This window comes from Podarcis pityusensis (assembly GCF_964106645.2).
Source record: "Podarcis pityusensis genome assembly, chromosome: 1".
In the NCBI taxonomy this organism is placed as follows: Eukaryota; Metazoa; Chordata; class Lepidosauria; order Squamata; family Lacertidae; genus Podarcis; species Podarcis pityusensis.
In genome coordinates, this window is record NC_138028.1 from 57,730,559 (window position 1) to 57,743,568 (window position 13,010).

A 13,010-nucleotide genomic window follows, 5' to 3' on the forward strand; every position below is an offset into this window, starting at 1 on the left:
TTTGTTCTCTGATGGATAAGGAAAGGACACTGATTGGTGGCAAAATGGACCGCTTGGTGTATATAAAACCAATCTATCCTGCCTGCCTGGTAATTTAGTAGCCAGCTCATCGGCCTTTATAGGTAAATTATTATCATATAGATCTCTAACTCAGTAGAGTTCCACTTCTTGCCATGTATCCCTGCTGATCCTCGCCATGCTGTTCCCTGTCTTGATTTTGAAACTGTGAGTGGAATATGAAAGTAATCAAAGGTGAGACTGAGGGTTTAGGGATCTAGGAGCACCACACCTGAAGACCTGCAGGTGTAAATGGATTGGAAATTTGAGTGCAAAAATAATTTACAATGGACCAAGAAGGGTACGGCTAGGAGTCACTTGGGTTTTTTGTATGAAGGCATAAGCAATCCTTAGGATTGTGTATAATTTTTACAATATTATGTAGGTGGGCAGTTTCATTTGCCCTGGTGGACATAAGTCACAATTAACTTCTTTAAACACTCAAATGGAACTGACAAAAATTGTCAGTGCCACCATTTTCACAGCTGATACCCAGCTCATCTACGGCATATGGGTTGCAGCCGAAGCTTAAAGTTTGTTTTAAGTTCTTTGAAATGGAGATTAAAATTTAATCATTGTAGTGAAGTCCAGAATTTGCTCCCCATTGTATTGGAAATCTTTCTGAATATTGTCTGTTCACCCTGGCCACCACCCTACTACCGAGGTACAAGTTCATTGCCAAAGTTTGCATTAGCTAAGAGGGTAAATAGGACGTTCCAAAGAACTTTGTCAAATGCTTTGAGGGTTACACAGCGATTGTCCTAAGATTTCCCATGGCTGCTTAAGGGCAAGAGGAAGAGGAGCTTGCCTAGCGTTTAAACCAAGTGATCATAGGGTATAGGAGTATGGGATAAAAAGACAGGAAGTGTCTTACAGCAGAATGAAGACAGAATGTGTTAGACTGGGACAGCTGTATTTGTGGTGGTGAAGATCAGGTTTTGTGGCAAACCGATGTGAAAACGCCTTTAAAAAAAAAAAGAACTTACTTTCAAAAGTACATTTTATAAGCCTTGTGATCTGTTTTTGGCTTTCACTTAACATTATGAAACAATTGAATGTCATTTCCTGTGCTATACAGGAATACAGTGTTTGGCTGCAAAAGCAGTGTCATCTGCTTAAAGAGTAGGGAAGGGCTGAAACAGCTTGAACTCAAAGCTTTCCATTGATGCGATCTCCCCTTATCTATAAAAATCTCTTAAAAGCTGCACTTCCTCTGCTCTTTCTCTCTCAAACATAACTGCAGCTTTGTCTTTTTTTCTCACCAAACCTCACCCTGCAGCTGATCCCATGCATATATACTCAGAAGTAATCCCTACGAAGCTCAATGGCAGATGTGCATAGGACTGCAACATTAGAGGTTTGCTCCCATGCACCTTTACTGAAAAGGAAGCTGGTGTTTTATTTCACTTGGTTGAAAGCTGGCATCAAAGCCTTGAAATCTTTCTCTGTTTTACCCCTCTTTACCTGGAGTATCAGCTGATACCCTTCATATTGAGAACATCTGGACTGTTGAGCGGGGGGGGGGCATGAAAGGGGCTATAAATTAGCAGGAAGGGAGGAAAGCTATGAATTCTCCAAGGGAGACTGTGTTATGTCATCCTAACATTTGTATGTACATAGTCAGGCTGTTTACTCTGGCACCAGTACATTCCCCCGTTTTTTTAATCCCTGTACATATGATGTTAAGGGATGCGGGTGGCGCTGTGGGTTAAACCACAGAGCCTAGGACTTGCCGATCAGTAGGTCTGCGATTCAAATCCCTGCGATGGGGTGAGCTCCCGTTGCTCGGTCCCTGCTCCTGCCAACCTAGCAGTTTGAAAGCACGTCAAAGTGCAAGTAGATAAATAGGTACCACTCTGGCGGGAAGGTAAAGTGTTTCCGTGCGCTGCTCTGGTTCTCCAGAAGCGGCTTAGTCATGCTGGCCACATGACCCGGAAGCTGTACGCCGGCTCCCTCGGCCAGTAAAGCGAGATGAGCGCCACAACCCCAGTCAGCCACGACTAGACCTAATGGTCAGGGGTCCCTTTACCTTTTACATATGATGTTACCTGTGGACTACAGCTATCTTAGTAGTTTCTTCCGAAACAGTACATTTTAATGCTGTTTTTCCCAAGTAGGCTTATCCCAGGTGTGTACAATTGAAACAGAATTTCCAGGGCTGGAGAAACCAGCCAGGTAATATGTGTTGAGTGAAGACATCTGTCTCCACACACTGGTGTGAATATATGCTAGGAGACTTTAATACACATCAAATCATCCTGATGTGTACATTGAGTACAAATTTGATTTGGCTCCTTCCACTTTTCTTCATGCCAAATATCAGAACAAAAAAGTACTGACTGGTGAGTTAAGTTACAGGATTGGGAGAAAGAATCCTGCATGTTCTTCCTTTTATTTTCAACTCCCCCCCACACTTTACTTATGAATGAAGACACCATCATATGTAAGTTGACCCACAGAACTAGATCTAAAAGTAAACGGTTACCAAAAATCCATAGATAAATGTGAAACATTTCATTATAACAATAATTTTATTTGAGAATAGGCACTGTAATAATTCTCCAGTATAATGGATTACCTTGTTTCTGTAAATATATTTATGTCAAAATGAAGTTAAAAAAAAGGAAAATATGATCGAATATGTGTTTCAAATATAGCTCCTGTAATCCACCGTGCATCAAAGTCTGATAAATTTAGTGCCACTGCAAGATAAAACTGCTTGCATAATGGGAGCATTTATTAAAATGTGCTCTTTTTAAAATGTTAATACCTCTATGAGTAAGTATTTTATTCACCTGTTGCTGTATTGATTTTAACATAGTCAGTAGAAGATATACCATCAAAATATTATGCAAGTTCTTTTGGGTAAATAAATGCATGGTTAGTTATAAGAATACAAAAATAAGGCAAACCATTTGATTAATTTTGCAAAAGTAGACAAAAAGTTACTGTAGCCATATATTTCAGTCATACTACTGAAAAGTGATTGCCAGTACAGATCAATTTTAACAGTCTAGACAGAATGTTTTACAAGGCATAAGATTATAATTCAATTAGTTTTTAATCACAAATGCAAACTTCAATGGTTCTGCCTTGCAACTGCCACAACAAAGGAGATTTCAAGAAAAACATGAATATTTGCAGGATTAAGGCTTGTTTTCCAGTTGGACGGATGCAAATGCAGTGATCAATGGGACCACAGGTCATACTTTCTACAGATTAGATCTTTCCTTTGCAGCAACATGAGAAGCTTGGGTGTAGGTACGAATACAATCCTAGAAACAAGACAAAAATAGTTTAAACCACTGACAGTCAGCATGGGTTGTAGGAGCAAGTTTCTAACAGAGAAATCCTTTAGAGACTGGAGGGAGAATCTGAGGATGCACGAACTACCAAATCCTAAAACGCCAGAGTAAAAGTGAGAGAGCTTTTCTTTTTAATTTTTCCATTCCTCCATCTCCTCAGATTTTCCCTCCTATTGACCCAAAAACAGAAGGAAAATAAGCATGGCAGTTCCACAGCTGCCATACTCTCTCCCCTCCTTATGTTGAGGGAACAGGAGGGCTTTACTCTCCCAGAACTAAGGGATTATCCTAAGAATCCGACGATTTGCTGGCATATTGGCAAATACATTTTTGTGCAATACATTTTCATATGGCACTTAAAAAGAATAGGTGAGAAACAGCTGATCAAGGCAAGCTTGAAGGGGGCTTTGACCACTTGAACTGGCAGCATTTTAAAGTTTGCATTTTAAACCCCCCACCCCCAACATTCACCCCCAACTCCACAGTCCTCTCTTTCGATCAAGCACTTTCATCTACGGCAATTTACATAATAATGCCTTAGCCCCTCAGCACACAGTAATTTGAATGGAAGTTGTTTTCATACCTTACTGCCCCCTTTAGCATTGTACCTGTCCAGGTGGGCTTGGATGCGGGCACCATAATCAGGATGAACATCAGTAAAGTTTTTCACCTAGATTGGCAAAGAGAAGTTGAAGAGCAATTATAAGCCTGCATTAAGATTTCATCCAAAGCCCCTTCTCTTCCCACGTTTCACCTCCACGGTCAGAGGCAGTCAGTCTCTGAATTCCACTTGCTGGGAACTGCAGGTGGGCAGAGTGCTGTTGTGCACCTATCCTGCTGGGGTGCTCAGGTTGGCTACTGTGAGTACAGGATGCTGGACCAGAAGTGCCATGAGACTGATCCAGCAGCCTCTTCTTATGTTCTTAAATTTACCTTCTCAAATTATATGTAAACTATGCCATCTGCTATTGACATGGAGATTTGAAACGACTGACTGGGTTTGAATGAAATAGCTTCCAATTTACCTCCTACGACTACACAGCTTCCCTCCAAAGTTGAAATGTAATTTTTGCATGCAGAAGTTCATGCGCTTTCTATGCTACAGCATGGACCAAAACATCCCTAAATATATCCAGGTCTTACTTGAAAAAGTAAGCAGGGAGGCTTACTGTCTTTCAGCTGACAAGACTCCCTGTCAGAGTAGTTACTCTACTATTAATTTATCCTGATAATTTAAATAATTTTTCAAAAAGAGATTGTTGAAGGCTTACCTTTTACATCTGTGGTTTTTTTTCTACCTTAACTTTTTTTGTCTGTCTCATATTTTCCTGCATCTTAAAATAAGGTGGCACACAAGTATATATTTTGAAATTATTGTAGGATGTACATTAAGAGCATAGATCAGATGTCATCAGATACAAGTAGCAATTTATCACTTACAGCCTTCTTCTGAATGAAAAGCTGAGCATCTTTAAGATGGCCAGCAATGTTCTCGCAAAGCCTCTCACGTTCTTCTTCACTCAGCACTTTAGTATAGAAGTCTCGTACCTTTAAATGAAAATGAAGGACAGATTTCTCTCACATTATGGATGTATCCTGTGCTGCATAATTATTAAGGCATTTTCTAATATAAAATATAAACTTTCAGCTGAGAGAGACTCACTACTGACTTTAAACTAACTCCACCATCAACACTGGGAACAGAAGGGATGGCCAACAGTCTTATCCCTGAGATGTGCCTCAGATTTACAGTTTACAGCACAATCTAAAGGCAGGATCTGCCAGGATGAGAGAGTCTGGATTTGGCAGATCTTGAGCTTTCTTGGCCAAGCATAAACCTTTCATCCTGTTCAAGCCCAACATATGCTGGCATATATCACTCCCCCTGGCTCAGCTGGTTGAACTTGTGCTGGTGGAATTTACACAGGCATTATTCTATTTTTAAAAAGGGGGTAGCATTTCAGGAAACATGTATTCCAAACTCTAGGCCATGGGACCTAGGGCCCAATTATCAAAGCTTGGGCAAACACTCAACTGTCGGGTGAGCCAGTGGTAGCCCCTCCCAGAGGCTCCTGAGTTAGGCAAGTTCATTAATTCCAGCGGATCTCCCCAGGGTAGGTCTAGGATTGCATACAGGCCTAGAAAAGAGCTTTCATTGATCTATTGGGGGGGGGGGGTATATGAAACTACAAATTGATAGGGTAACAAAAGGGGTAATGCAGAAATGGGCTAGAGAAGCCACAGCTAAGTTTCTACCAGATGGATCACAAAAAAACTTTTAACCTGCTTTCAAGGTGGGTGTTTTGCGGATGTCTCAAGAAAGTCAATTCACTCCATAAAAAAGCAGTGTATACCTCCAACTCATGTCCAAAATAATTTTCCATTTCTAATCTGCTTACTTGAGACACATTGTCCTCATTTGCACTATTGAAGCGTTGCACATCACCAGAAAGAAGCACACGGCTCTCCTTCAAGTTGGGCTGGTCTTCAGGGCCAGTAAAACTGTTGGGATAATAATTTGGAGCACCACCTAGAAGAAAGATAGATAGATGATAGATAGATAGATAGATAGATAGATAGATAGATAGATAGATAGATATAATTGGATATGAATCCATTAGATGTGTTTCAAATGTGCCTCATACCTAGCTATTAATATTGGGGGTGGGAGTCACTATACAGCAATAATCTCCTCCTAGAGGAAAAAGTCAACGAGAGTCTCTCAACACTCTCACTCTACAATCCTTATCTGATTCTGATTTCCAAAGCGAGAGGTGATCAGGGTATTGTTTCCCAGTAACTGCTTCCATATAAAATAAGACTACTTGATATAAAATAAGGCCACTGCTTCCCTTTCTTCATTCTTACTGATAAACAGAATACTGTAAATGGAATCTAGTAGAACATTCAAGAAAGATCAGCTACCTGACTTTTATAAGCTCTTGGTTAGGCACCGAAGCCAATTTCTAGAAGTTCTTTGAAGCAGTATAATCACCTCGGCATGACTTTAAGTATAATTTTATTGCAGTTCTCTGAAATAATAGGCATAAATGTTTGAAGCCAAAATAACTGTTTACAGTATAACTGTGCATCTGTTCCCTGTTTCTCCATTCAAATGGCAATACACTTTTGATTAAACTATTTTATGCATCCATTTGGCTAAAAAAGTTCACAAAGGACACACATTTTAAACAGACTTCTGCTCACGCAACAGGACCTCCTCTTCATCTGTTCTACAGACACCTGCACATCCCCCAAATTTGTTCTGAAGCTGCTTGGGGATTCTCCAGAACAGATCTGGGGGGCTACAAGAAGAAGCAGGAGAAATTTAAAGTCCCACCAAGAGAACAGAAAAACACTAATGAGATGTTGAATTTCACCCACAGTTAGGAATCTAACATGAAGCAAAATTAGAACAAATATCCAAACCGTGCTAGAAATTCAGAAGAAAATGTCCTTGCATGTGGTATTGCAGATTACTTCCAGAAGACACCTTTTGGAATTACCTTGGTTGTCAGAAATGCACATAAATCCATCTCTCTGGTAGTTGGCAATTCGAGCTCGGTAAGGACAGTTTACAGGAATTTGAAGGTAGTTGGGTCCCAGACGATGTCTGTGAGTATCTGGATATGAGAAAAGACGACCCTAGAATAATATAATGGAGAGAAAAGAGTGGAGGGGGGTAAGCTTTCTTTAGATTGATGCTGACACCGTGCTGCTCCATGCTTTATGACAATATCCATTCTTCTTAAGTTGCTCCTGCTCCTAACGTCTACAGAAGGAAGAATTCTTTCTCACAGGGGCAATAAGAACATAATAGGAACTTAGGTCCAGGGTGCAGCAGGGATCACCTGAACCCTTATATCCCACCGAGATCAGCTGCAGGAGTGCCAACCAAGCCTTTGGTGTCACTGACTCAATCCTGTGGAACACTCCGCACAAAAGGTGCCCCTGATCTCTATTGGCAAACTTCTAAATGCCAGCTAAAAACTTTTCTATTCCTTCAAGTCTATGCAGGCAATTAAGAGTACATCCCCCCCACAATAGGTTCCTGATCTTTGTTTTTAACGGTTTTAACTTGCTTTCAACATTTTATGATTTTATTGTATGGTTTCATCTTATTTTTACTGTTCTAAACTGCTTTGATAAATTTTGGGGATAGAGTGGTATGCAAATATTTTTATAAATATATAATGCAAGAGCAGACCTGCTGGATCAGAAGAAAGCTTTCAGTCCAGTATTCCGCTTCCCGTCTTGGAAATTAATGTAATTTTCAAGTGTATGAATCTGACTGCTTTCCTGAAGAATTTATAAGCTGATTTGGGAATTTAGTCTCTTGAGACTGTTGAATGCCATTGTGGAGCTACATTCTCAATATTTATTTAAAACAGCTTACAGCAGAAGTTACTATATATTCGCTAATAAGCAAACTCCCAACAGCACAGTCAAAGGTAGCCATGAGAGACTTTTGTGTTTTTGCTTGGTCTTGTTTTGTTAAATATGCTTTTACTTAAGGGGGGGGCTCAAATATTTTGTACGCTTCCAGGCTGTACATGAATTGAATTGGCAGTGCACAAACAAAGTCATTCTGACCTACTGGCAAGAATACATTACTAGAGCTAGACAGCCAGAATATTCTGCTGACATTTTCTTTACGTTATGAAACAGCAGTGGGAGACACACAGGTCCAAAACATGTGACTCATTTGCCAAAGAAGCTCCACCCTCACTGCTGAACCATCATCAAGACTCCCTTAGCTAAAGCTTGATATATTGGAAGAATTAAAAAAAAAAATTCATTAAGTGCTGCACACAATAAATTGACTGAACATTTTTATTGGTAAAACATACGGTAATCCTAACTAAATACATCCCCAAAGTTGCTGCTCACTGTTTTAACCTATATTAATGGGGTCAAAGAGAAACATCCAATATATTAAATTATGAATACATAAAAGTGAAAAACCCACAAATCTTCCGCTCAATATGCTTATCTGCAATGAGATCTTGTGCTGATCACATGCTCACCCTTGTTACCATGCTAGGGATTTGAACTTCCAGTAATGACCACCCACTTTTGATCCAAGTACAGTGGTACCTTGGGTTAAGTACTTAATTCGTTCTGGAGGTCTGTTCTTAACCTGAAACTGTTCTTAACCTGAAGCACCACTTTAGCTAATAGGGCCTCCCACTGCTGTCGCGCCGCCGGAGCATGATTTCTGTTCTCATACTAAAGCAAAGTTCTTAACCTGAGGTACTATTTCTGGGTTAGCAGAGTCTGTAACCTGAAGCATATGTAACCTGAAGCGTATGTAACCCGAGGTACCACTGTATTTGGATTTTATGGGCTGGATTTAACTAATAGGTCCTGCGAGCAGAGCAGACTTCTGCAACCACAACTGGGCTCTCCCCTACCCTTTCCACACATGCTCCTGTGCCCCCCCCCCCGTTGGCTTCAAGGGGGAGGGATAAGCCCCAGAATAGCATGTGTGATGGAGGTGAAATCAGAAATGCTCACACTCTTTAGCACTGGGCTGAATTCCTCCCTTTAAAAAAAAAAATGGAAAGGGGAAGTAAGAGAAGAGAACAAAACAAAACAAAACAAAACACACACCACACACCATGGAAAAATTGGAATAGAGTGGGGAAAACCTCCCATCAAGACATCAGCCTGGTGTTATCTTTTCTCATTATATTTGATACTACAGGTATTAAATAGAAAATACCACCTGTATTTAAGAAAGAGTGCTCAAACTTCTTACCATCAAAGCCCACCTGCAGTTACAAACTGGTGGTACAGGGGCAGAGGGAGTCACAATGCGGTGGCAGAGTTTAGCCATTATTAACTTCCACCTTGTAATATCCTTCAACACTTCCTCTGGCACTTCCCTTCAGAAGAAGATCTCCCCATCAACGCAGACCAAACCAGTCACCCTTCCTCATCATGCAATGACTTGCTGATGTTTGCATTGGTCTAACTAAAAGGCTATGCCACAGCAAATGGAAGAGGCAGGCAAGTGAGGAGGCACTGAACAGGCTGTGGCATTGAAGTCCTCTTAAAAGTGCTCCATGGCCCACCATCTGTTAAATAAACATGAAAGCATACTATACTCGTTACCTGCAACATTTTATCAGGGCTAGGTTCAATTCCTGGAGGCATGTTGCTTGGATCAAAGGCCGCTTGTTCCACCTCAGCAAAATAGTTGACAGGGTTCCTGTTTAAGACCAGCTTCCCCACCGGAATCAGAGGATAGTCTTTGTGGGACCAAATCTACAAAATGCAAGAATACAATTTATTACACATAGTTTCCAAGTAAATCTTTCCATAGAGATGCAGAACTTTTATTATATCCAATATGTAGGGTAAAGGAATGGAAATTACACTTACCTTAGTTACATCAAAAGGATTGAATGGATATTTCTCAGCCTGTTCAAATGTCATCACTTGGATATAGAAACTCCAAGAAGGGTAGTTTGCATTAGCAATAGCATTGTAAAGATCACGGAGAGCATAGTCGGGATCTTCAGAGGCCAGTCTTCCTGCTTCTTCAACAGTAAGGTTTTTTATTCCTTGATCAGTCTGCATAAATAAAATAAAAAATCATCTTAGAAATTTTGATTAATAAATTAAGAATTGCATCCTAGTAATGATGAAAGAAATGTTAAAATTGGTCTAAAGATCTGCTGTGGGAGAGGGCACAAGCAGCTGCCATACCGGAAAGAAGCCTACAGTGGTACCTTGGTTTGCATACGTTTTGGATTACAAACACATCAAACCCAGAAGTGCATGTCCCGGTTTGCAAGCTTTTTTTGGATTACAACCCATTTTTTTGGATTACGAACAAATTTTTTTTGGAGGCCCCGTTGGCGAAAGCACGCCTTGGGTTACAACCTGTTTGGTGTACAAACAGACCTCCGGAACAGATTATGGTTGTAAACCAAGGTACCACAGTATATGCAGAGGTGGATAGAATGGCAGGCATCACTACTCCTAAACCAGTATCTCAAGTGCAGTATTCAATCTTTGCGTAATGGAGATGCTACAAGGGGATAAACATGTTAACAGTACCCATTTTTCATTTCTTGAAGTAGGAATAGGTAAGAACTCCAGGTGGGGGGTACGTCCAGCGATTTAGGAAATTAGTATTAACAAATGCGAAACAGGAAAACTGAAATCATTACCTTAGCATGGAATTTGCAGTATACCGCTTTTCCGCCAGCATTGACTAGCTTAAAAGTATGTGATCCGTAGCCATTCATATGACGATGTCCATCTGGAATGCCACGATCACTGAACAGGAATGATACCTAAATATAAAGCAAGAGCAACAAAAGTCTACGTAGGCTCTCTTTCATGAAAGCTCACATTAACTAAAACTAGGTACACCTGTGGACTTCTCTGCACTAAAGAATGCTCCAACCATGGTTTATTCTTGGCATGATATTCTGCCCTCACCCCTGATGACTTTGACCTGCAACAATAGTACAATACATCATTTCCACATAATCCATTTGAGGGGGTTGGAGAGCTATGTTCATATCATGGGGCTGCCAGGGAATGACCTGGCGCTGAGGGAGGGGGAGGAACAGGAGCCTTTAGACAAGACAGGAGAGGGAGGGGAGGACAAGCCAAAGGAAGGAACTCAAGCGGTGAGAATGCTCCCAAATGCTGGAGAGCAGCAACACCACTCAACTAGTTCAGGAACAGAGGGAGGGTCAGTGCCCATTCCTTCAGCACAGGACAGGAGGGGGTTAAAACACAGGGAACAAAGGAGGCATCTGGGGCTTCCCAAGCTCCTTTGCTGGAAGAGGAACCAAAAGCCCCCACTTCCTGGATCTGCTACCGAGGACTCGGACACATGAAGCTATGTTCTGTACCTTGTACATAATATGTATACAAAGACTGTAAACATACCTCTGAGTGAGCAGAGGTATTTCTTGCAAAAGGCTTCCAGACCCATCACAGTTCAGGTGAGTTTAGGGAAGGGGAAACTTATGTCCTCCAACCATTAGTTTTCTTGAACGGGTGACAGGTATGTGTTTTAGTCATAGCTTGCCCAATTGTAAATGATACAAATACTGTCACATTTTAAAGAATAAAATTTATAGAAAATGGCATAGAGTTGATAAGGGAAGGGTTGTGTTGTGTATCACTCACAAGAGACCAAATACACCAATGTAAAAGAGAATATGTAATTTCACACATGAATCTTTTAGTCTCTGAATCAGAGGATGCGAAAAGGAGACACAGCTGGCTCAACCTGCAAGGTGAAGGAAAAAATGAATAGAAATTAAAAGAGTAAATCTTACCTGGTGCAGAGACTCAGGGCGAAGACTCCAGAAGTCCCATACCATGTCTGCATCTTTCAGATGAGTTTGTGGATTCCTCTTTTGGGAATGGATAAAGGATGGGAACTAACACAAAGAAGATACAAAGAAGATTTGCATTACTGTGTAGTTGCATTATCTACACAGTCCCTTGTACTAAGTTCACTTTGAAAAGGTGTACCTGCAAATAAGTTCCATATATAAATTAATCTACTGTGACCATTACATAATCATAAATCTTAAAATCAAAAAGGAATCAAAGAAGCAGAAAAAAGTGTTATAAAAGCTCTTAATGGAAAAACCCGTTGGCGACAGATCACAGCTCTACAGCATCACCTGGTGTCACATGTTTATAACACAGTTATAACGATATAATTGGCAAGTGTAGCAGAGTCCCTAATATTAGTGGATTATTACTCAGGGTACAAGAACTGCAATTTGATATTAGAAAAGAAGCCCCATGGAAGAAACAGATCCATGTATGTTGCACTTTTCTCTCTCCCTCTCATTCACCACCCATTAACTTCTTTTGGGTGCCCAAATAAATATCTGACCTACCAGCATCGCATCTCTAATAAAGAAGATGGGGGTGTTATTCCCCACAAGGTCCCAGTTACCATCTTCTGTATAGAACTTCATTGCAAAGCCTCGAGGGTCACGGACTGTATCGGCTGACCCTGATTCTCCAGCTAGAAAAGGAAGGTTTATAAACGTGAACACCCTGAGAACTGCACACAGTTTTCCTTCAACCCTGGAGATTGGCATCCATTCTAATATTGGGAATGGCCATCACATGTTGAAATTGTCCTCCCAGCCTTCACCTAATGAATGTTATAGCGCTACAATTCCAAGGATGATTATCGTCTGTGTATGTTGTCGTTTACAGCTTTTAAGAGGAACTGAATGGAAAGGGGACATTGCACAATGGTTTCCTGCGCAATGTAGTGTCCTTATGTGACACTTTCCTCCTCCGTTGCAAAACTCTTTGTTTTTAAGCACCAGATTGTTTAGTGTGGAAGTGCCTGTACTTTGGAGCTCTCAGCTTATCAAGATCAAACAGACGCCTTCACCATACTCTTTTCGGCACCTCCTAAAAATATTCCTGTTTAGAAAAGCCTACCCAGGTGCCCAGAAAGCTGAGGGAATTTTAATCAGTTTTAGTATTTTAACTTTAAAACATACGAAAGTAGGGTTGTATTCCCCCCCACCCCCGGCTTTACTGTTTTATCTTTTGCTAACCGCTTTGAGGTGTGTGTGTTTTTTTACAATCAAGCAGTGTACAAATTTATAAATAATAAATGAATAAAGTCTAACAAAAATT

General features: G+C 40.7%; 1 protein-coding gene across 2 annotated transcripts in view; it reads right to left on the reverse strand.

Moving 5' to 3' along the window:
• Window positions 1-2,569: 2,569 nt before the first annotated feature.
• LOC308464256 (catalase) overlaps window positions 2,570-13,010 on the reverse strand; it is a 48,219-nt gene continuing 37,778 nt past the window's right edge. For both annotated transcript variants that reach the window (XM_080983433.1, XM_080983434.1), the window contains exons 4-13: window positions 12,248-12,378; window positions 11,672-11,776; window positions 10,544-10,669; window positions 9,750-9,941; window positions 9,480-9,632; window positions 6,869-7,007; window positions 5,762-5,892; window positions 4,803-4,910; window positions 3,946-4,032; window positions 2,570-3,332 (exon numbers count right to left, since the gene is read on the reverse strand). In XM_080983433.1, the coding sequence (XP_080839559.1) occupies window positions 3,270-3,332; window positions 3,946-4,032; window positions 4,803-4,910; window positions 5,762-5,892; window positions 6,869-7,007; window positions 9,480-9,632; window positions 9,750-9,941; window positions 10,544-10,669; window positions 11,672-11,776; window positions 12,248-12,378 (1,235 nt within the window). In that variant the 3' untranslated portion in view covers window positions 2,570-3,269. The remainder of the gene's footprint in view (window positions 3,333-3,945; window positions 4,033-4,802; window positions 4,911-5,761; window positions 5,893-6,868; window positions 7,008-9,479; window positions 9,633-9,749; window positions 9,942-10,543; window positions 10,670-11,671; window positions 11,777-12,247; window positions 12,379-13,010) is intronic.